General features: G+C 40.6%; 1 protein-coding gene across 2 annotated transcripts; it reads right to left on the reverse strand.

Moving 5' to 3' along the window:
• Positions 1 to 659: 659 nt before the first annotated feature.
• On the reverse strand, positions 660 to 25,266 carry LOC116728695 (dual specificity protein phosphatase 10). 2 transcript variants are annotated; one of them, XM_032576975.1, is made up of 4 exons: positions 24,912 to 25,266; positions 7,671 to 9,757; positions 6,978 to 7,280; positions 660 to 5,248 (listed from the first exon to the last, which is right to left on the reverse strand). In XM_032576975.1, exons 2-4 carry the CDS (start codon positions 9,739 to 9,741, stop codon positions 4,983 to 4,985), a joined length of 2,640 nt encoding a protein of 879 aa, XP_032432866.1. In that variant the 5' UTR covers positions 9,742 to 9,757; positions 24,912 to 25,266; the 3' UTR covers positions 660 to 4,982. The 2 variants fall into 2 exon arrangements, with proteins under 2 accessions (XP_032432866.1, XP_032432867.1); XM_032576976.1 differs by lacking the exon at positions 24,912 to 25,266 and adding an exon at positions 13,274 to 16,535.

Consider the following 25,266-nt stretch of genomic DNA (forward strand, 5'->3'; position numbering starts at 1 on the left):
AATCAGTCAGAAGTTAACACAACCCTCATAGTTTAAGTCGTATTTGACAGAAATGTTTAAAGTCCACTTGGATCACTGTTTGTCAGCTACTGAACTTCTAACATGTGAAGCTCCTCTATATGGAGCTAAATTGGGGCCATAAAGTTTGCTAAAAAAAAGTTTCTTTTTGGAATAGGAAAAAAACAACCTTGAATCTGTAAAGTAGTTTTGAACTTTTTTGTTCAAAACTACTTTATTTATTGTATTTCAGTTCGAAATACAATAAATATTTCGTTTTAGTTTCTAAACATTTTTTTTTTTTAGCACACTTATGGCCCCAAATTGTCCCCAATTTTTATGGGCAACTTTGTTCTTAGTTTGTAATTATTCTCATTGATTTTGTTGCTGTTTTTGCTGTACAGCATTCTAATGCAGCCCTTGTTTTTAAAAGTGCTTTATAAATAAATTGACACTGACATTGATGGGACTTATTCCTTTCACCAACGTCAGGGTTTTGGAGCAATGCTCAACATTTCGATCCTCTGTCATTTCTAGTTAGAAATGAATTCTTTCATCGGAGACTAATTCGTGTCAAGTGTATCTAAAACCTGGAAGCACATGTCTGACGACAAAACAAATTGATAAACGTTAAATCAATGAACAGATGGGACGCCAAGGCACACACACACACACATCTGCATCTTTATTATCCTTTGCAACATGTCATACAAATCTTCTCAAAATCTCAGTATCCGCATGAATGGCTCAACAGTATTTGAATGCCTATATATTAAAACAAAACGAATTGTATTAAAAGTCTAAATAATTGTATCACATGTTGGGCTTAGCGAGGACATTCAGTCATAAATCTATCACCGGTTAGAGAGAATATTGACCAGAATCACTAGTGCTGCAGAAAAGAAAGCAACACAACAGCTACACTTTGCTTTCTTTTCTATAATACTTGCAGAGGAAGACCACCGTGGACAGCTACAGATCCCCGCGTTTGTGCATTTCAAGCTGGAAAACGTTAGCGGCAGCACATGGATTCCAACTGAAACAAATCAAGCAGGACTCCCCGTCACCAGCCCGTCTGCTTGAATGTAACCAACATACTCACAGTCTTGATATAGCAGCATCGTGTTTGTCACAGTGCACCTCAGAAGAATTATGAAGAGTATAGTCGGTACATGGAGGTAAAAAATGCCTAAATACAAGGACCAGATGCTACAATATGAAAAATGTTACGATTGGTTAAAGAGGAACAGTCCATTAAGAAAAAAAGGGGCGGAGGGAGAAGGAGGAGGCAGCGCTAGAGGGAAGTTTACATGAGTTTCTGGGTCTCTGGTTGGAGACGGGATGGAGAAACAGCACAGCGTTACTATGACGACGTCGTACCTGAAGAGTTCTTGCCCTCCCATCAGGATGGAGGAAGGGTGGTGCTCTGTTTTGATTTCTCTTCGTCAGCTGGACCATAAATAACTTCAAATTCAGAATTTGGTACAGAAAATTATTCCACAATGTTTGAAAGTAACTTTCCAAAACAGGGATAACTTGAGTTCCCGGAAGTAAGCGAAGATATACAACGTTCCCAGATGCACAGCAAGAAATAACCCGATTTTTTTTTGTGTCCAAGAGCAACAGACAATATAGACACTCACTCACACACACAAAAAGAGGCCCTTCAGTTCCCATAAATTAAAGAATTTCCTCCAGAGAGTCGCTCTTGAGGTCAGCAACAACCCCGCTGCGCAGCAAATTCACACAGTGTGACATTAAAGTAATTGCTTCGGCAGCCATTTTGCATATAGAGTTCATACAAAAATCTGGTAGCAACAGCAAGCCAGCGAGTGAGCCGCCTCTCTCTCTCTTTTTCTCTCGAAGGAGGAGTGGTTGGGCTGACGTTTCTCCAGCTGAAAGAAGGTGAGACGTAAAAAGAAAAAAAAAAGAAAAAAGAAAAGAAATGAGCAAAACACGAGAGCGTCATGTTGACCCTCGTTCGCCAACATCCAAACTGTCATGGCAGAGTTGGAGGAAGTCATTCTGTCCACGTAGACCTTCATGTTTAAAAAAAAAAAAAAAAAGTACATGTAACAAACAAAGAAAAAGAAAGAAAATAAATATGGCTGTAGAAAAATATAAGAACTATAATAAAGTCAATCAGTCAGAAAATAAATCAACCAAGTAAAATTCGGGATTTGTTCACCCAGTTTCCACAGCAGCTGTGTACCAGTTTACACAAACTAAAGGCATTTTGGTTTTTTCAGACAACTGGAGCCAGGCCTTACGTTAATCACAGCTCAAGAAAGAAAAGGGTTAACTGCAGTCAGAGTTGAATACTTGAGAAGAACAGAGGATTCTGGTGTACTACTGATTTTTGATCTGTCACATACACATACTTTGCTACTGTCTGGACTTTCAAGTCATCTGTGAAGAAATGCGTCAAAAAACTGCAGACCTAGCCCTCCGCCGCCGTCAACAAAAACTAAAGCCGCTGCGTTTCGGTTTGTCAGGTGGAGCATCAATAACCGAGTTCACTTCCAGTGAAAGTTTGGACCATTGGATGATGCCAAATTACAATGCCTTGCAAGTATTCATACACCACATTTGCTCACACATCCATAAACCTCAATTGGGTTTTTATTGGATGGATTAAGAAAAAAAAAAAATCTGAAAAGCGGGTCCTATGAATGTGTTTAGCCCCCTCGACTCTGATGCCTCTAAATAAATAAAAAATCGGAGCCACACCACTTTGTGTTGGTGTGTTTAATAAAACTCCTCTAACATACATTAGCATCTCGAATTAAATGAATACTTTTGCAAGGCAATGTTCTGTATGCACTGCTGTTAAAGACACAAACATTGATTTCATTTGAGAGAAATCCACACCAACAAATAAAAAGACATTACATCCAGTTAAATACAATGTTTTAAGTCCTGCTAGCTGAAGATCCGTTGGAACTACAGCACTTCAATTCATCATCTACTTGTCGAATAACCAGTTTTTTGTTTTATTGAGTTATAGTGAGCTAATTAAATTGAATGTAATCCTCCTGTAACCGATTTTATTCTCTCGCGCGGAGTCTGAACCACTCTGGAAAATAGTTCACAGTGAATCAAGAAACATTTTCAAACCAAACTCCTTGTTATCAACACAATGCATAGTAATGGAGAAGGTCAGTAAGCCACATGAGTCGAGCTCAGTAATAATAATATTAGGGCTGATGATGGTTAATGGTGTGAAAGAAATTCGAAGATTTTTGGCATGAAGACTGCAAATAACTTAAAATGCATCGGCATCCACATCTACTGCCATGTAAAAAAAAGCTCAAAACATTCAGCTTTTATTACAGTAGCAATTTCTGACAATCAAAAAAATGTATATGAAACATTGTGAATATAGTTGTTTAGTCCCATGTTATGAAATAATTGGTTTTAAAACAGTTATTAGTGCCTCTAAGGACACATTTAGCACAAATGTGACTTGAAGCATTTTGTAAGTAGTTCTTTCATTTTTAGGAGTTTTTTTTTTTTTTGGCTCTCCTAATTAGGAATCAGTAATGATTTCATCATCATCTGGATGCAAACAGGTTGTTTGGGACACGTACTGGCAAAAACACTAAAATGTTGGGATTGCTAAACTTTACTTGAGCTTTATTGGGCACAACAGAAGTGCCACACTTCCATCAGAAATGATTAACAAAGAAAAAAATAAATAAATCGGCACCAGTTTTACTGGAGAGCCATTAACTCTGAAAGAATTTACGTTAAAGTCTCCAAAACCTTTCTCCCCATTAAAATAAATGTTTTCAAATTAAAGGTTGGGTTTTTCCAAACGTTCCAGTGTGGAACTACGCTACTGCAATAAAAACAAATGGATTTGAAGACTTTTTAAAACATCTTTAACAACACTGTGCTACTTCAAATGAGCGAGTGAATGTGATATCACAAACTGCAGCGGGGTAGATTTCTTTTTTTTTAAATGCAGAAACAATTTTATGACCCAAAAAGCTTTGCAGGACCTTAATGTCGCCCATGTGCTCTTTTGATTTCTAGAAAAGACTGCAGGTCTGTTTCATGCTACATATTAAACTAAGCAGGAAACACAGAAATACAACGTAACATAGAAAGAAAAGAAAGAAATTAGGTTTCAAAATTTGAGAAGATTTAAAAGAACATTGCAACAGCAGGAACCCATGCCATCAACCCAACCATCTACTCAGCTGTATGCTAGGAAATGCTATTGTAGTGGAATAAATGCATTTATACAGTTGTAAAACCTGCATTTCTAAATGTTGGCATTGACATTGCATGTTAATGCACCATTTAAACTCGAGTTTGCAAGATTTAACCTCTGAAATGGCAAAAAAACAAACAAAAAAAAAAACAACCTTTCCTTTCTAGGTCCACGCCTCAATGTTCCACAGTTTAAACTAAAAAAAAAAAAAAGAAACTGATTAAATGAAAGCAAAGTTAGTGATTTAAAAAGAGTAATTGAGCTTCTATCTCATCTTTCTGATAACAAATGAATGGACAGTAAAGTGCATTGCGCTGCTACATGTGGTGGAAAGTAGTAAAGAGCTGTTGCAGAAGAATGATTGACAATGAACCCTTTCCATGTTGCATTCAGGTTCTGCATGCATTTATGATTTTGGGCAAGAAAGTCACTCTTCCTGCATGAACGTTGACTGTAAACAGGAACAAAAAGGAAGAGGTATTAGATTTTAAAAAAAGATATCTGAATTATGTCGGAGCTGTACAAAATATTGGCACGTTATCTTATAAACAGTACACTGGATGGGGATCAAATTGTCTAACAATTAAACAAATGAACCCTTCAGTCCTCTGTCTCATGTTTCACAGTATTGAAAGTGCACTATTTGCCAAACCCACCAAGATTCTCCGGTATTCTCTCTCGACCTGTCGCTCTAAAAATGTGCTGCACTCTTTTTCTTTTTAATGCCCGTTTAATGCTACCCAGTCCTGACCCTTGACTCCCCCCTTCAAACCTGCGTCTCCACACCATTTAGTTTAGGCATCAAGATCCGAGGAGTCACCCCGGAGTTGAGGTCCCTCTCAAACTCCAAGAGCTGACCCATGAAGTTCAGGTTGGGCGAAACCACGGGCCGACGGCTCCGCACGTACTTGTAGGCGTCCGTCATTGTCATGAGGGTGTGCTTCATAAGGTAGGCGATGACGATGGTTGCAGAACGGGACACACCTGCCTGGCAGTGAACCAACACACCCTGTCCACTCTGATATGCCTCCTCTGGGGATGAGAACAATAACTTAGTCCGCTTTAGTATGTGAAATGTGACCTTTTTCACTGTAACTTTGACATTAAAGTAGAAATACTACAAGAATACAGAACATCTCTTTGCTTATAAGTGGTGTATTTTGGTGTATGAAACCACAAACACACACAGCTCTTTGTCTGGGCGCCTCCAGGATTTGTAAAGATCTTTCAGCTGGACCTTACAGCAGCCTTTGCTTTACCTTCGTCTCGCCTACATGACTATGTTGGTATCCATGGCACGGTCTTGAAGTGGTTTACCTCTTACCTGATTTAGAAAATCTTTGCCGTCATGCTCATTTGTTCCCCCTCTTTATCTTCTTCTCTTTTGCGTGGGGTGCCACAAGGTTCTATGTTAGAACCTCTGCTTTTTTTTCCTTACACATGTTGACACTTGGATCAATCATAACCCAGCACAATGTTACATTTCCTTGTTATGCAGATGATTTGCAGATTTATTTACCATTAAGACCAGAATTAAATAATCCACAACATCCTCAAAGAACAAAACTGATTTCATCTGGTGACAAAACTGCACTGGAGTTCTGACTACTAAATTAATTTACTGCTTTCTTTTATCTGCCTTGATTTTAAGCGGCTTTTTAAAGCACTTTGATCACTAATGTTATGCATATGTGAAGGACATTTTAATAAAAATAAATGATTAATTAGTTGATTGACTGAGCTGGTTATATTCACTTGAAATTAGTCAAAGGCCCAGTCTTACATATTTACGGTTGTGTAAAACTGTTATCAAACTTACAGTATTTTGCTGTTTTTGTTACACTGAATCCAGGCAACAAAGGTTCTTTCAAGCTGTATTTCGAATTGCTTTCTGGGCAAAATCTAATTTTGATCTTTTTTCCTAAATGAGAAAATGTAAAAATATCCACATATTAATAAGTGCAGCACCCAAAACCTCACCATTACAGAACAAAACCCCTGGTAGCGATTGGCCAGTTACCATTATAAAGTTATACCAAAGTTTTAAAACGCTACTAGATCTACACCGTTAAAATCTTAATTCACACCATTCCTACACTGATCTTAGGCTGTACTGAGAATAATAATAATAATAAAAAAAACACATTCTCCTGGACTTGTCACTGTGCAGCATCACATCTGTGGCTGAAAGAAGAAGATCCAAAAATAACCAAATTATTTTTGATTTCTAACTTATAGAACATGAAGAAAAACACTTAAAAAAATACAATAATTTAAGACTTTCTTTATCTTTTCATTGAGGTCAGAAGTTTACACATACTAAGATTTCTATGCCTTTAAGTCATTTGAGAGAGCTCAGATGATGATGTCATGATAATGACATCACAACATTTCATTATAGCCAGATATTGCTCTGGGGACTGTGTGAAATGACTTGAAGGTAAAAGTCAGTTTGTGTCCAGCATGTGTGGGATCACCAGAGATGTTCCCTGTTAATTCTTGAAAACAGTACTATAATGGAAATGTAGAAACCATTATTATAGAAAAAGGGAAAGCTCGGAATGGTCATTTCTTTAACCCTAACCAACTACAATGAGAGTCAAAATTTCCTAGTTCCTAGTTTACTTTTACTTAACTGGATGCTGAAGACGGTAGCAGACCTGCAAATAAGCTAATTCCCCAATCCAAAACACAACACTGACACCACATACACACAGACACGCATAACAAGACATTAAGGTTATAGAAGCTGAATTCTCACCAATAAACTCAAAAACCTCCTCGAAGTACTGCCGAAGGTTTTGCTTGCTGTTGTCAGTGGCTGGGAGCCTTTTGTAGTGCAGTCCCGCGTTGGTGTGGTAGAGAGGCAGGTGTGTGGTCACATTTACCACATAGCCAATGTTGAGGCGTAGCAGCAGGTCCAGGTCCTGGGCGTCTCTCTCGTTCCCCAGGAACAGGAAGGGCAGGATTGGGCTGATGACAGCGTTCTCCGCATCGGGAGTCATCACAGTTTCATCGGACAGGGAAGCAGGCAACGATGAGGAGAGTGGCAAAGACAGCCTCACTGGGGAATAACAAGGAAAGTGTGGACATGCATTGGCAGAGTGACCATAAGACTCAAATTCAAACAAAAGCATACCGACTTCTGGTCACTGCTAAAAAAAAGAACGCCATGCTGGACATTCATTGTTGGGTGTAATTTCGTGCTAGCAACATGAACATTATGTAGCTACTTTGAAATTTGTTTGATGCTCTCAAATGTAACTGTCAGGACACATGAAAAGACATTATTTACCATTTCAACTATTATAAACATTAAAAAAATATCCTCAATGCAGGGTTAGCGTATGGTTGGTGTTTAGACTTCAGACTACCAGATTTTTTTGTGTGTACTTTCAGCATTAATAAACAGAAATGACCTGCTCTACTCGGCTGGACTGCAATTTAGTCTTACTTCGGTTGTTCTCCTCATCTTGCTCTCTGTTAAGGGAGTTCAGGGCCAGGTGAAGGGACTGAGCCGACGGCAGAGAGTGTCCTCCCTCCCTTTCTCTCTGCCAGGGTTTGGGTTTGATGAGTGTGCTGGGGGCTGAAGGGGGAGGGGAAAAGGACACGGGTGATGGCGGAGACACGGAGCGGGGAGGGGGCGATCGTGGATATACTTGGCCATGCTCAGGACTGTCACTCATTCCAACATCTTCTGCTTTATTCAAGAGCCTCTTCAACGAGTTACGGCCATCATCGTAGCTAGATCCCAACCTACTGCCTACAAAACCAAGGGCAGCCATTTTGCCTTGCTGAAGTCGTCGTCGGCCAGCATGGTCTGTGAAATTAGTCTGAGCGTATTCCTGAAGATTCTGACAGTCCAAGAGGGCAAGGCCGGGTCCATTACTGCCATTCTGGGTCTGGCTAGAACAGCTTTTCCCAACACCCATCCCAGCATAGTTGTTCTTTTGAGCTTTAGAATGGGTCATTTTCTTGGCCAGTTCGTCAGGCCAGATGGTGCGAACACTGTAGTCATCATCGTCAGCTTGTAGCATAGCCATTGGGTGAGTCGGTCCTATGCCTCTTCCAGGAGGTTTCCCCCGGCGAGGGTTGAACGTCACCACTATTGGGTCGCTGCTGCAGTAGCTGCAGGAAGAACTGCCAGTCTGAGATGCTTTGTTGTTGCAACCAGACACACAGCTTTGGATCGCCCGCAAAGGGGTTGAAGACGACAGAGAAGTACAGGGAAGGCATCCTCCTACTAGCTTCTTCCGAAGGATAGCAGGACTCTCAAAGTTTCCAGCCTCTCCGCCGCAGGAGGCACAAGGTAGAGGTTTGAACAGAGCTGCTCGACAACCAGAAGCAGTGCTGTTAGATGAGGAAGTGTTTGATGTGGAAGCTGTGGAGAGACAGCCACCCAGATTCTTCAGGCCCATGTCTTTACTTCCTCTCTTCACTGCGCCGACATTGTGGCCACAGGAAAATGAGGTAGAAGTGCTTCCTCCACCTCCTTGGTAACTGGAAGAGTCTCCTTTACATCCTGTGCATCTTACCAACCTCCAGCAGCCACAGTTGAATGGGTGCGTACAGTCAATGGTACAAGTGTGGTCTGGACTAGGGAACCCTCCGACACGGGAGGAGCAAGGGGACAGCGGAAGACCGTGAAGAATGTGAGGGCGGTGATCCCTTGTGCGAGGAGGGTGAGGTTGGTTAAGCTGCTGAAAGGAGACTGGGACATGAGTGGTTTGGGATGGGGGAGACGAAGGATAGGTGGAGTTTAGGATGGCGGCATGGGGAACAGGAACAGAGTGGTGGTGGTAGGGCAGACTGTGGCTATTATGGCTTTGATGAACAGTTCCCAGCTTGGAACTTTTCCTGTGACCCAAAGAGGGAAATTCCTGGTCACCTCTGTAATGAAAACTAGAGTTTTCTTTCTCCTTTTCACCCCTGAATGTATGCTGATTTGCCTGAGCAGGGACAAACTGGAGGATCCCTCCAGGGGACGACGACAGCTGACGGACTTGTTGTGGCTTATGCTCAAATCCACAGGGCCTCCCAAAGCTTCCGGTTTTTCTCTCACATTGTCCTTGATCAAACTGGGAAGAGACGCATTTCCCTCTGCTACCTTTTACACTTCCAGCGCGCCCTAATGAGTTACTTAATTCTCCCCATCTCCTTTTGTCCACCGATACCTTGATATCAATAGTATGTGTGTGGGAGGGAAGCCGTGGGGCTAGTGTTACTGTGCCATTGCTATGGCAGTGGCTCGGGATGTGGAGGACATCTGCTGGGATGACAGGCTGGTCGCCTTTGAATCTCTGCACCCGGGATGACCTGCGCTTGCATTCCACATTCACAGATTTACACGCGGGTGAGTAAAAACGGGAATGAGAGGCGTGGAGATGCGAAGGCTGGAGAACCCGTCCATTGGTAGAGGTTGATATTTGAGAGGAATGCTGTGGGATGGTTTGTGGGGAAGCCTCACACACGTTTTTGGGGCGCTGAATGACCACTATGCGCTCGTCAAGAGGGAGGGGAGGCATCTGGGTTTACGCAAAGCTGACCAAAGAGAGAGAAGACAGATAGAATCAAATCAGTCAGGGGTATATTGGAATTATTGCAAAAGCACTTTACATTTCACTTGTTGTAGCAAAGCCCCAAAAACTGCTGTCATACATTTTTATATCTTAAAATGTGGAGTTATTTATTGGAATAAATAATATATTTGACTTCGAAATGTAATAAATATATGATTGGTACCCTTCAAATCTTCTAAAATTTTAAAATGCTATAACCACAAACATTGTATTTTAGATGGATTTTATGAAAAAGACCAACACAAACTTGTGAAAATTTTTGAAGTGGAGAGAAAGTAATGTTGCAAATCTAGAAACCAAGGTTTTTTCCCCCCATTTTTCTTTATAAAGTAAGTCATACTTTTCAGATTTTTAATGAAGACATAAAAAGCAAAATCATGTTTCGTTTTTGTTCCACTTCACAATTATGCACCACACTGTGTTGGCCTGTGACATCAAGTACAATACATATTGTTTGTGGTTGTAATGTGACAAAATGTGAAAGACTTTAAGGACATTTTGCAAGGCACTGTTAACTCTTAAAATTGGTGACACATATTCACAGCAAATTCATACGTTTTGCATTTGCAAGTCACTTGCAGTTTGTTTGCACAACAATACATAACTGTTAAAATAAACAACCTCTGATGTTAAACGTTAGCTTTGACCTTGCAGAAATTCACATTTGCATCAACAAAAGGAGAAACATCCCAACAAAAACAGGTTAATTTCAAGTGCATGTTTGACTGGGATGGATATTACAGTTCATGTATCCATTCAAACATGCAGCTTCCCAGTCTGGCCCTGCTTATACCAAGGACAATGATGCTTGTCTGTAATTACAGTTTAAATTGTTCCTCTTGTCATATCTGAAGGTGCTAACCTGATTGCTGTTGGCAATGCATAATCCCAGCTAATCCTGATGGCACTGAGGGTTCTTAACAGCTAAATCCCAAAAGCTGTGATAAATGAGCTGCAACAACCGTCATCCCCTCTGAGGGGTCCTCATTCTGAACAAGACGCACTCATTTGAAATAATGAGCCAAGTCATGGCTCATGGAAAAAACAGCTAAAGCACTAAAATGTAGTGGCTTTCAAAAATGTTTAAAAAAACCCAGGTTTTTGTGATGCTAAACTTTTTCCACATACAATGCAACATTTGTTCTGTACATTTCAGATGTAAAAAGCCCAATACTAGAGCCAACTCAACCAAAGGGGGATGGTTCAATGAAATCTGACTAAATATGTGGGGGTCACCTGAAGAAAGCTGCGAGTCAGGGTGTTGTGATGTCCTCACAATCTGATTCTAATCCTAATTTGATCTGAAGAACCTTTGTGAGGCAGAGTTGACAAATATTGTGCAGACCAGACATTGGGTGATTGGAAAAATTTATTTTGAGTAATTCTGAAGTTAAATCAAAAGGTCCATCAACAAACCTTTTGTTTAAGGTTGTGCACACTTCTTATTTTATCATGCCATTTTATTTTATAATTCAAGAAAATGTATTTGATCTTCAGTTAATTTGTAAAGAAAAAAAATTATTTTTAGCATCATTTATTAATTTCTTTTTTTTTGATGCCACAAAAACCTGGTAATGCAAACACTATTGAGAACCAACAAGCATCGGCGAACCTTTCATGTTAAATCTGAAGAATATGTGAAAATGCCTGTTTTGAGATGTTTAACCAAACGTTTTGCTATGTATGGAATAATTACAAAAGAAGGACAAGCTATAGCTTGTCAGCTGGTGTAACTTGAAGCAAATAAAAACAAAAAAATCTATTTGCATTTGTTTCTGGTCTGCATTGTGAAAGGAAAACAAGAAAGTGACTCATGTCTAGTAGCTTAGAGCATTTCTTTTCTTCAGAGGCTGCTTGAGTGCTGGAGAGTCTTGTGATCATCTGAAATGAAAAACTTCCAGCCTCTATTTATCGTATTTGTTCAGCCTGCCTTTGCTACAGACAGAACAAACCAGCTAATTTCTTTGGGCCTGCCAGAAACAAGCATTTGTCATTGCCGCGGTATAAACAGGGAACCCACATACACAACACAGTGCAGTTAAGGAGTAATTTTTCATTTCATTATATAGCAAGAAAAGATGATCTGAGTGTTGCTCATATGCAAGCATTTGTGCAAAATAAACACGATAGCAGCTTAAATTGCTTCTGTGATTAATGCTACGTATAGCAAGTTGCTATACTTGTTACATTAGTTTGATATTAATATTTCTGCAATGCAGTAAGACATTAGGATGAAATATTACTGCCATTAAAATGAAAATCCACCCTCTTGATACATACACGGGTAATTATAATCCTCCATCTTTGCTTGATGAAGTGCCTTAATTTCCTCCAGCAACACGGCTCTGTGGGTGGCAGCACTGGTCAGCAAGGATGATGTTAGCATGCTAAACTTAGCATCAAGTTCAAGTTTGTGTTGGCTGAAAAGGATCAGAGGTTTTCTCAAGGAACACAAACTCAACTATTACATTTAAGGTTGTTTTAAAGCGTTCAGTCTTTGTTGCTTGATGCAAGTAGAGTAAATACGAGCACATTCTGCTCCACCTATATTTTCAGCTTTGCTAGTAAGCTACATGTGTTATGCTATTTTCCCCCCATAAATAGTGCATGCTAATGGACCTCAAACTTTTCACTGAAACTACGTGGATGGTTAGTTAGACACTTAGAAATGGCTGGAACACGTTCAGCAGCATGTTGACAGTCTAAAGTTATCTGATTCGGGCTCTATCCACACGGGAACATTTCTTTCTTAAAACTGGTTGCCAGTTTTAAAGATACTCGTGTCTACACGAAGCCTTTTCCAGAAATGTTTTGTTCCACACAGAAACAATAAAAAACAGCCCAAAATGCAGTTTTTAAGTGGTGCTAAACTTGAAAAATTGGACGTGTGCATAAAGCCTCCACATGAGGTTAGTGGTAAAAATAACAAAAAAAAACTACAGTTGAAAAACAAAGAACAAGTGGAGTCATTTGTGTTAAGTGAAAGTCACTTTGAATTATTTACCTACAAAACTGCAAGACGAACATATAATCCCTCAGTGTTGCTGTTATGTATGACGCATTTGGGGGTTAATCACGTTTTCACAAAAGAGGCATGTTTGCTATCCACATGAAAACACAGGGGGCGAAATTTGCACTAAAGAAAAATTGTTTAGTTGATTGGTCACTCTCAATCAACTAGGGTGGACTTAAGCAAACTTTACCCAACCCACAGCCTCTCCCTCCCATTGGGGTGGATTTTCATTTCAACTCAACCATAGTTTAAAAAAAATAAAAGACTTTTGGGGAATGGAAGACCATTGGGAAGACCTGGAAGTGCCCGATCCTGGCTGACAGTAACAAAAGTGGGCAGAGATAAATTTACAGAGGGACAGATCATACTGATGCACCATAAACCACAGGCTACAGGGAGAGGAAGGAACATGTCAGAACAATTGTGGGGACGGGAGTTCAACCCCAACACAACACAGTTACCAACCCATCGGGAAAGCAAACCGTGCTCCAGTGTCTCCATGTTTAAGTCCTCGCGCAGTCTGGTGATGGTATCCTCATCTCTTTTCCACCCCTCTCTTTCAGCCTTGCCTGTAGTGGAGGGGGGTTGGGGTTACACTGACCCAGTTTTATCATGGTGGAAGTCACTATCACTCTGATCACTTTCCCCTCACAAGCAGAGTGTGTGACAGAAAGAGCGGGCTGGCCGCTGGCATTTTCACTCAACCACAGTTACAGCTTAGGCCACACAGAAGTTAAAAATACTCGGTGGTAGTGTCGCTGGCTTATGTTTACACAGTATTTTACTGGGAAAAATACAGGAAAATGAGCAAAAGCATGAGCAAAAGCCAGTGCCAGGGGCAGAAGCACAAGCGCTAGCGATTACAGAGATCTGATTTGCCATTTCGTCTGACAGCGTGATTAGGTCAAGCATTCTGCCTGATTTGCTTAATAGGTCTAATCTCGAATCGGATGTTCTAAAATAAGACACATAACGTAAAAAGTCATACTTTTCGATCAGTTTTAAATTCTTTGAGAGTTAAAAATTTACAACCTAAAAAAATATTTAGTTGAATTCCCTATATATGGATTATTGATGAATCTCAATGTATAGATTCACTCAAATCAACAGATAAAGATCCGTGTTGGAAGGTGTGTGAGGGCAACAAAACACAAATTTATGTCAATGCATTTTTTAACCATCTCTATCAAGGATGTCAATACTTCTGGAGGGCATTGGCAGAACTTTGCCTGCTGTGCATATCAGGATCATCTCAACCTGATTTTCATATTAGAAATCAGTCCAATCAATCAATCAATCAATCAATCAAAAAAAGAAAAAGATTACCAGATTATATTGAAATGCATCTAAAATCTCTGATATAATTATGTTGATAGAAGCACTCAACTCCTTCCACGTTATATTAGGCCAGTTCTTGTACCTATTGTTGACTCTTTTTTGAATTACATCACTTGATCAAGTCTCTTCTAACATTCCACTCCAAAAAATAAGTAATAAAAGTATGTATGACTTTTGCTGATATCGTATCGGGTCGTTATCGGATCGGCCGATACGCAGCAATGCAATATTGAGTATTGGCGTTAAAATTCCATACATACAACTGGTATTATTCCAGATGTTAACGTCTGAATTCAGAGAAATTATTAAAACTTACTGATTTGGTGAGTTTACAAACAGCGTGTCTTATTTAAAGCACAAAATCAACAGTTACCAGAAAAAAAAAAATCAAAAATTGTTCTCAAAAGAAGAACGATTTTATAATTTCTGAGGGTAAGACAAATTCAAAGTTTGTAAGATCAGAACCACAGGGAGTTTTTGTGTTGCAGTCTGTGGTGTAAAACCATGGAACAAAATCAATGCCCAAACATGAACCAATTAAAATTTTTGTATAAGGAAATGATTTACAGTAAATATGAGAAACTGTCTTGATGTACTGTGTTGTTGTTGCAAAGCACTGTTAGCCTCAACATTATGGTTACTTTGTTGTTAATATTAGAGTTATTATTAGTATTATTAGTAGAACTTGAAAGTAGAATGAAGGTATTCTGATGCAATATTTTCAAACAGGATGAGATTTTGTGATGTTGCTGGAGAAGGGTTGGGTTTTAATAGGTTTACACTTCTACCCACTCCTTTGAAGGTTTATTGTTTGCATTGCTGTCATTTTAATTGCAACTTGACGTGTTCATTAAAATAAAATAAAAAAAGATACATTAATGCATCATTTCCATTTAGCATTACACACATTCTTCTACCAGCCGCCGTGTCTTCAGGGTTTTCACTTCAAAACTGATGGAAAATCTTCCAATCTGAGCTAGAACAACATTTGATGTCCTGTCATGTCTCTGCCTTGTTTTCTCTGGTCCAGAAGGCGAAATGCTTTGGGACAAAAGTGATCTAAAACGGTCACTTTAGGAGGTTAATCAAAACTGTGTTTAATTAGCCTGGTTTATGTGAAAGCACTTCTGTTGGTTGATCCCAATTAGTCACAGAAGCTGATGAGTTACCAAGTCCTGTTGCTCTGCGCACTTACATCCGTCCTGAAGCTGCTTTACTTAAAACCTACAGCCAAACAGTACAAAGAGTTTAGGGGCCTGTCTGAAGCTTGTCTAACATAAAAACAAAACAAAACACTGTTGCGCTCGTGATCAAAGAACTGACCTGTTCTTTTCTCTTGGCAGTTTTTTCATTGTGGTCCACTTGTTAGCCGTTTAAACTGCCAAACAGCAGATTGCCTCGGAGGTGACAGCCAAGAAAGAGAGAGAGAAAGAAACAAAGAGAGAGAAGTAACGGGAAGCACACGACGCCGAGCAGAGTGTTACTGCACAGTGGAGGAGTGCAGGCACAATGTGGCTCGGTGCTGACTGCAAGAACGCTGAAAAAGAACCTCTTCCATCAATTTAATAGCTCACATCGAAGCGTTCCTGACTCAGGGCCATCAGACAGCGTGTAGTGGCAAACTCACGGCATTATTTGTCTTCCAAAGAAATCACATGAAGCATAAATCTATACCTGCAGATCACAACAAAGGGCACGATCAGATCTTCTTAAAAGAAAGATACCTGAATGCCGTGGGATGATATTTGTGGCAAAGCTACTGCAGAATGTGTCCACTCAGGTTTGCAAAAGCTTAAGAAAGCTACGCTATGAAATCCCTTCAGCTCCGTCTGAACTGGAGCACATGAAAGAGTGATTTAGAATTGAAACTCACAAAGATGAAAAGACACGTGTTAAAAAAAAAGAAGATGGGAAGCAGCACACAGGCCTACAAAGCAAGAGCTCTAAATGTCTGCAGGGGGAGTTCATGATGGCCTCCCTCGGCTCACAACACACCAGCAGAGGGAAGATTACAGACAGCCAATAGCCAGGAGGAGGACGGAGCACATGTCAATGTTTTGTCAAAAGATTTCACTCCCATAAACACCCAACACTGTTATGCACATAATTCCAGTATTTAGGCAGATAAGGCTTTGTAAAAGTATGCTTACTCATTGATTAACAGCATGCAGCAACTGCAAACTTCACTTTAATTTATTGAGGCCATTAGATCAACACAAAGTATTGCAAAATCATGAAGTGGATTCTATTTTTTTCCCCATCCTTGGTTACCATGGGGTTAATTAATAAACACATGTGTGTGTAACTTAGTCTCAGCATAAATCCAGCTTTTCTGTGAAGGACTCAGAGTTTTTTTTTTCTCCCCTCCAGGGGGTCGTTTGTGGGCTCTAGTGTCCCTCATATCAAAGTAGGCTGACAGGAAAGGGGGAAGACATGCGGCAAATGTCGCCGGGTCCGGGAATCGAACCTGCGACGAGGACTCAAGGCCTCCAAATGTGGGTCGTGCTATCCCCTACGCCACCACAGCACGCCCCGACTCAGAGGTTATTTTTCTCTCCAGAACAAACAACAGAATGCTCAGGGAGAAAGTTGTGGAAAAGTAAAAAGGCAGGTTAGATTATAAAACTTTAATCATCTCACTGAGACGACTGGCCAAGGACGGAGAGCATTAATCAGAGAAGCAGCTCCATCAATCCAGCCAGTTAGGAACAAAGGCAAGAAGAAAGAAAAAGTCATTAAAAGTCTTGTTTGCAGTTTGTTATGGAAGCCAGCGCCCAGGCTGATAAAAAGCATGGTAGCTGCTACGAACGTTGCAAACAAAATAGTGAAAAACAAATCCTTCCACTTCACAATTATACATCACATTTTGTTGATCACCTAAATATTTATTTTTGTCTTGTTTTTTTACATACATTTTGTGGTTGTAACGTGAGAAAATGTGAAAAAGTTTAAGAAGTGTGAACACTAATGGAGGGTATTGTAGCTCTTTACCTAAATCATATGACAAAGAAACATATTTCTTCATCATCTGATAATGACAGCGCCTGGTATTTGCAAAGTGAGATCACAGAGGCCTCTGATTCTCCTGCAGGCTCTCCAGTCTTCAACACCTGGCCTGCATGGGGTGAGCAGTTCTGCTCCAAATGGAGAGGCGGTGTATTTGGTGCATTCTAGATGGTTCTTTGAATGTACAAGATTGATGAAGAGCTCTCCGTTCCCACTCTCCACCCCACTTTTATGCAGCTACTTCATCAAAAAGCGCATGACAGAGCCAAACGCCCACACAGTAGAGAGGATGACATCGGAGAAACAAGGTGAAAATGATCCGCATCGGCTTCCAAATTTAAGACCTTCGTCCAAGGTCTCAAATTTGAGTTTTGCCAACTCAAATTTGAGACTTTTTAAGTTTCTATGAGACTTATATATATACACACATACATATATATACATGTGGGTATGTGTAAGAATCAAAAACTATGGAGGAAGAAATGGTACTCCTTGTGAGATTAACCATGAGAGATTTTCAGATTCTTACTCGAGATGATGAGATTAATTGCCATTTCTTTTAATCAACCAAAGACAGCCAGTGGTGACGACGAATGTTGTCCAACCTATTGCTGATAAATTTGTTCTTACCCACAATAGAAGAAGTTAGCTAGCTAGCAAGGGTATATTAGCAGCTAGTGGTAGCCTCGACTGCATCGACTTACAAAATGCAATGATGTCTGTGCACAATTCAAACTTTTGCCAGACAGAAAAGTACCGCGAGTAAGGCAATAGAAAAACAAAATTTGAGACTTGTGATTAATGTGTTTAATGCCAACTTGCTTTCTTAAAAATAATTTAGGATATATTAAGGCCTAAATTTTAGATTCGTTCATTTAAAATCTTTTAAGGATGCGCAGACATTGTCGCAGCAGGTGGAGGGTTTTCATCTGTGTCGGTTGTTTACGGCGATAGGACGGCCGTTCTGTTTGTTTTCGTGTAACCGTTGAGGTATGGACTCGGTTTACAGTAGAGCTGCTGCTGTGACAGGAAATGTTGCATCCTAAAATGTAAACCGACTGCTGTCCACATTGCTGGACACCTGATAGTTGCTGACTGAGGCTGCAAATCTCAAAATAGGGACATCACATAGTTGCTCTGTTTACATTTGATTCACAACTTAAAACTCAGAGCAATAGTCCGGCTGTTGATTCGAAAGGAATATGTAAACCGTGTCAGCTATCCGTCAGTACAAAAGAATAGTAATAATGCCAAAATATCTATACATGTACAAACATTTTGGACAATCTGTTTTAATAAAACAAAAATCGAAAACGGTTCAAACTAAGCTGTTTCAACATACTACAGAATGGATAAAGATATTTTCTCTTATTGAAATCCTTTGCCGTTCTAATTTCCTGCTAAAAAAATTCAAACTTCTGGGTCATAGCAGAACCAGCTGATGCTCCATTAACTCTGGCCTGTAGCAGCTATTGGCTGTCCCCAGTGAGCAGCAGTATTTAAAGCTTTAGACAAAATGAATAATACATCCAGTGAGTTCATTATTTATCGTGTTCATGTATTTCCTATCTGGGTAACATTAGTGTCACAACTGTACGTCTTCTACACTCCAGTCCTGTATTATTTACAAGCATTGCTGCTATTATCCTTCAGTTTCTTTTCTTTCTTTCTAATGAAAGAAAATTCAGACTGGAAAATTCTCTTCATCTCATCATGCGCCTCCTTCCCAGACTATCGGCGCCGGTCTTCTCCTCCAAACAGCAGGCATCACTATCTTCAATATTTCTGGCGTCCTCTCTATGCTCCTCGGCCGAGATTCAACACAACTCCACCCCTTCTCCACCTTCAGCTCTTGAAATCTTCAGCATCCTCTCCACCACCAGCGGGGGGAAAACGTCTCTAATCCTCTCTGACGGCGGTTACAAGCGTCACGTCTTCTACCGGGCTCAGAGCATCAAAGATTATTATTTGTCAAATAAACTTTCTAAGAAGATACTTTCTTTATGTACGAGTCTTTTCTGGACAAAGCCATAAACTGATATATTGCTGCCAAAGAAGGTTGCGTATTTCTTCACTTTCATTTTCTTATAGGAAGTACAATCAGAAGCCATTCTTCAGTATTTATCTGAAAATGCCATTGACAAAACATGTTGTACATTCCCAAATTTTACTCTAATAGAAAAAAAAATACCTGATTTGTTCTTACATGTTGAGCTAAGTCTCTATTATGGATAAAGTCATTGATGCCATTAAAAAAAAATTACTCTTTGCTTGTTTCTCCCCAATAGAAAGTTGTCATGACTTATTCATTTTCTCTTTACCTGGAGGAAGCTCCATAGCTCCATAAAAGCCAATAATGGAGATATTGCTGCCATTAACTTTGTGTATACTCAGGATTTATTCTTCTTGAAAGTAACCCAGTGCTTCAGTGTTTAGCTAGGACTCTTTCCAGAATAAAAACATTAAAGACATTACTGCCATTGACATAGTGCACTCTGTGGTTTTTCACCCTTTATTTCCTTTCCTGAAGCAGCCAGTCGCAGCAGATCAACGCTGAACTTTGTCTGTTAAAAGTGAAGCATTCCTCTCCACTGCTGCCACATGGCTGATCAGAAGGAGGGACTGCTACAGTTTTCCTCAGACAACGTTTTTTTAAGCAACTAGGATAATAAGATTATCTGAATTTAGAGTCTGACACACTAAATTCAGATTCTAGTGGATCTGATTCTGACTGAGCCGAGTGCATTAGCATGAACTGAATAAGAGTCTGTATTTGAACCTGCTTATTTTGAGATTTGCTGTGAGTTGGCTCTACATAAATAAGCCAAACAGAATTGAGTTGCTCTCCTAATCCTTACATAAGGCTGCACAAGAAAAGGACATCAAACCGTTTCAACCGCTCAGTTAACTACAGGGAGCTAATCAAGGAAATACATGCAAGCTGCTCAATTTGTTTTGATGCAGCAGTAACATTTACAGGAGTGTGCAGAGATGTCGGGTCCGTTGGACAGATTAAATGCTGAGACATGCAGCACAGTTTGCTCAATTAGTCCACATAACAAGACCAAAGAAGACATGCGCAATGAGAAAATGTTTGCAAGAGAAATAGCGTTAGACGTTCACATCTGGACGAGGAGGTAGAAGAAAATAGATTTACTCGTGTTCAAGCTAAACGGAAGAAAATAATGCACTTGGGTAAACATCAGAGGAGATAATTAAATATACAAATAAGTCTCGAGTCAGGCCTATTTGTTAAAAACAAAGAGGAAACAGTCAGCAGGGGATCAGAGGGAGCCTTGATGCTGATGTCACATCCCTCCGGCGGCCCAGTGGGGCGTAGTTCTGAGGAGGCACACACTACAACTCCATACAAACAGACAGGGAATGAAAATGACAACATTAGCCGGGTCGGTCATTATCAGTAATGAAGGAGTAAATAGCTGGTCGTTTATAGAGTGTAGCTCAGGGACGCGACTTAAAAAACAAAACAAAAAGAAACGGATAAGGAGCTAGATCTACACACAAATCAAATCAAATGACTGATGAATTGTTCAACCAAGTGCAGTGAATGAAAAGAAAAAGAAAACCTACAAGATGACTCAAACTCCGTTCAGGCTTACGTTACAAATCTAATGATGTCACACGAAATAAACAAAGCGACTCAGTTCAGCACGCCGCCCGCCGTGACTCAGTCTCCCAAATTAAAGCGTCGCGTTAACACTGACGTTATAATACACCCCGATAATGATCCGCACCGTTTGATTTAGATTCGTTTGGATGAACTGGGGGGGGAAGCAGACGCAACTGCACGTTTACAGTTAAAAGGCCCTTCCCAGATACGCGCTAAATTCGCCCGTCCGTCTCGTCAGACCTCACATCACGTCAGGCGAGAAGGGGGCAAGTCAAAATAATTACATCACTTAACCTCCGCAGTCAGCAGGCAGAGTGATTGAAGCTGCAGAGCGGAGAGGAAAACCAGCGAACAGCATGATGGAAAACATGCAGCAGTTTCTTCTTCTCTTCTCAGCCTGACGGATTTACCATGTGGACAAACCTGAGTGGACATCTAGCATCAGAATCCCCGTCTGAGATAAAACAAAAGGGTTTTTTTTCATTGTTTGAAAGAAAGTTTACGATTAAGTTTATAGAAAATATGTTAAACTAAGCCAGTTATAGGCCACTGAGCTGCTCAAGCATTAAAATACGCAATTGAGAGTGTGATCTTTCAGAAAGTTGGAACAAAAAGCCTCCAAAAATAGAAATCTCTGAAGAGAGTTCGCTTGAAAAGAAGGTTTTGTCGTTGGCTGAGATTTGAGCCCTCTGACAGGTGAAGATAAAACCAACTTTAATCTGCTTTGAATATATTTTAAATAATCTTCTCAAAATACAGACAGACTTAGCAAAAACTGAAACCTTAATGGACCTCAAATGGAAAATGTTCTGGCTTGGATAGAGCCTCAGAGAAGTATTAACCCCTCTTGCACTTTATGTTAAAGATGAGAACTCCATCATGTCTTATGTGACAGGGTGACACAAGGTAGAAATACCAAAAAGGAGGCAAATAAAAAGTATGTTCCATGTTTAAATTGAACTCTCCTTTGCTCAGATACTCCTAATTAAACAAAAGTAGTTATAATAGGAAACAATACGTTTGTGAGGCACATTATGGTATGTATGAGAGTAATTATTTCCACTTGGGTTGACCTGAAGCAGCGTGGCAGCTAGCCTTTAAATATAGCCTCTCCATTCTTCAGGTACACAATAACCTTTGGCGCAAAGAGAGTCCCCCAAACCATTTCGTTTTCAGCTCTGCCTTAGAAAATAACCCAAATATAATATGTGAGACAATTCATTTTGACAGGAGTCTGCTTGACTTGAACATAAAAAGCCAACAGTGACATCTATGAGCTGAAGTGGCTAAAAACAGAGTCTTTGTTTTCTCCCTTTGGAATTAGCGCCAGACGGTCTTCAAGGAAAAGCAACGAAAACAACAATAGTGGAAAACTCACATGACCTCAGACAGCCTCACAGCACACACAGAAAAAAAATTACTTTTATCACTAAACTTGGGTTAAGTAACTCTAAGGACTATACATTTTGGAGAATAGCGTGACCCCAGAGAGCCAAAGTTTAGGTGCATAATAAACTTCCTTGAATCGATCAGTCAGGAGTTTGTCTTGCAGATTATGTGAAATGATAATTCGTTGAGTTTTGTTTGGGTTCGCTATTTCGTCACCTGCTTTCTTATTACATTAGTAAGATGACACGAAAAACCCCACATGGGTTTTTGTAGGGGCATAAAAAGATCACAATATTAAAATGTGACAATACAACCACCAGTTGCTGTCATTTCTGGCTGTCGTCTGGACAAAATAGGTTTAATAATCCGCTGATATTAGGGTGAGTGCTTTAAGCGTGGCGCCCTCTATCTCGGCTAACACTCGCATAGAAATCATTTCTTTCTCCCAGGCCTGCATGAACAAAATGACATCGCTCAATACTTTCATCTCTGGTTTTGGACGTCTTGCATTTGTTTTGGGGCAGAAATATTTTCTTGCAGGGTGTTGGACAATTTAGAAGCTACATTTCCTGAGATTTCTTCAGGAATAATCCCATTTCACTTTGGGTCCATGTTTAACACACCCAAATGAGCCACATATTATCTGACTGATCATAAGTACAGAGATGATACTCAATGTCAAATTATCGAAGAAGACTAGAGAGAATAAATGTTGCTAAGCTGTGGATTCGTTTACATGAGACTGCTGTTTGGGAACTTTCAACATTTTCAGATGTTAATTGGTCGTTTAGACGACACCTTGAATCCTCGTTGACTTTAAGACATAGTTTGAGATTTGAGAAACACTGGCACAACAAAACATTTTTGTGAACCAAAATGTTGCGTCTTCTCATTAAGCATTTAGCTTCCCTAATAACTTAGGACTAAAACATACATGCAGTTCTGGTCAAAAAAGATGTCAAACTGAAAAATGACCAAAAAAAACAGTTAATATTGCAAAACAATCTATTTATATTTAGATCTGACGCACTGAGGCATTCAGAACAAGCCTACCTGAGGCCGTCCGTCCCCCCTGTGCCGATTATTCATGTGTCCACACCAACACCAACCACAGCCAAACGCACGGCGTTGTCCTTCCATGTTTCGCCTCGTTCCGCCTCCGTGAACATATTATCCCTCAAACACCCCAAGGGGAATTTTTGGTTTTGCTGCAAGTCTTTCACTTTGGCTGGAGGACGGAGCGATTCCTTTAGGTGTTAAAGGTCAAAGCTTCTAAGACCTTGGAAAAGCGTTAAGTGAGCCATGCTTCACTGTGACATCATGATGGGCTGCGTGAAGACTTTGTGGCTGTTAGCCGACACCGGCACTTAGCGTCAGACCTCACATTTGGTCAGTTTGAAGGGTTATTATCATAAAAATATAAATAAAATACATATAATTTTGGATCTACTTCTGGTTCACAATGTTGACAAGAATATTTGAGCGTACAGCCTACATACAGTACATAGAACTGCACAACAGAGATAAATTGATTGATTTTCACATAGCAACGTGGAACAGTGGACTATCCATGCACACAGCAAATAGTGAAATGGCTCTATCTAAGCACACAGTTCTGAACTGTAGAGCCGGGCAATTAGAAGTAAGTGCTAACTGCTCGTAGAGAAAGGCCGTACCTGTCTTATTGTGAATGATCATTCTCAAGCCAGAGTGGCATCTTTCTTTTCTTTTTTTTTTTTAAAATCCCCACAAGCATCAAAAACTTTAGATTTCATGAGCAAAGCACATTAGCGAAACATTTCTCTGTCACCAACCAGGGTTCCTGTGGTTTTATATAAGCAGTGAGTCAAGTCTATGGTGTGTGAAAGCAGCGTCAAGCTGTGCTGCTGAGTGATGACTCTCTGTGGGGTGATCAATAGGCGTGACCCTGTCACAAAAAAAGACTCGTGCTGGCATCTAAAATACATACAGTGCAATAAATGCCTCACGGGAAGTTATGTTGTTTTTTTTGTTTGTTTTTGCTTAACTTGGCTTTTGCACCTCAATGGTTCCTGTGTGTTTTATAACCAGTCACATTTTCTGCAGACTAGTTTCTGTCTAAGCAGTCCTTCAAAAAAAAAAAAAAAAAAACTAAAACTAATTAGCTCCAATGTAAAGAGCCTCCTCTGTTAAAACCATTAATCCTTCACCGATGCCGCTTGCACCAGCAACAAAAGGCTCAAATGATGGTGAGTAAATCAGCTCTAAAATCTTGGCTGTTCTTCCTCCACCTTGTTGTTTTCAGGGCCACTTTGCAGGTCAGTGATGGAAAAAACACACTCTCTCCTGTTCGGCGGCTAGGTGGCGCACTGCCCGCTTCCCCCCACTGTATGTTTTATCGCATCTTTGCGGTCTTGCCAACCTTTACCATGATGAGAAATAAAGCTGATGCGGGCCCGAGCCAGCAGGCCTGTCCCTTCACTTCTTCACCCTGCTTACATCTGCACTGTTTACCCAAACAGAACCGATAATTATTCTGCATATGCCGCCTTCTCGTGGCACTGGGTTTTAAATCAAAACGAAGTGGCACGCGCTGCGTGTTGTTGCACGTTTGGGCCAGAAGTGAACAACACGTTGCTATTGTAGTGGAAACCATCGGGGCCACGCAGGTGGAGATTGTTCTGCGGCTCTTTGTTAGAACCTGCTGCTGCTTGAGGCCGACACTTTACTATAACATCACTGAGATTAAACACGACTTACATCAAGAGTCCCCGTTGTGTGTTCATCACTCACGCGCAGCCGAGCCACAAATCCTCACGCATCACGCCGTGGACCCCGAGCGGAACGAGCCGGTGGGTTAAGCGTGCCGATCCAGATGTGTGACACTTTTCTCCGCATGGAAGCGCAGCGAGAGAAGAGCGCCGGTGTGAGTGGCAGACGCTCGGCTCGGTCGGGCTCCGGACTGAACCGACACGGCAGCGAATGTCATCAGAAGTGCTTGGCTCACTCGGCTGGCGTCACGTCCGAGCGTGTGTCACGCCGAGCTGCGGTGCGCGCGTGGCGAGGAGACACTGACGGGGGAGGTGGGCTCTATTGTCTCCGCTGTGGATGACAT

The sequence above is a fragment of the Xiphophorus hellerii genome, chromosome 11 (assembly GCF_003331165.1).
Source record: "Xiphophorus hellerii strain 12219 chromosome 11, Xiphophorus_hellerii-4.1, whole genome shotgun sequence".
Classification (NCBI taxonomy): Eukaryota; Metazoa; Chordata; class Actinopteri; order Cyprinodontiformes; family Poeciliidae; genus Xiphophorus; species Xiphophorus hellerii.

Excerpts from the sequence above, each read along its gene's own strand:
- LOC116728695 (XM_032576975.1), bottom strand. The coding sequence starts at position 9,741 with ATGCCTCCCCTCCCTCTTGACGAGCGCATAGTGGTCATTCAGCGCCCC. Across the intron at positions 7,281-7,670 it reads AGATGAGGAGAACAACCGAA|TGAGGCTGTCTTTGCCACTC; the intron begins GTAAGACTAAAT and ends GTTATTCCCCAG. Across the intron at positions 5,249-6,977 it reads GGAGGTTTTTGAGTTTATTG|AGGAGGCATATCAGAGTGGA; the intron begins GTGAGAATTCAG and ends TCTCATCCCCAG.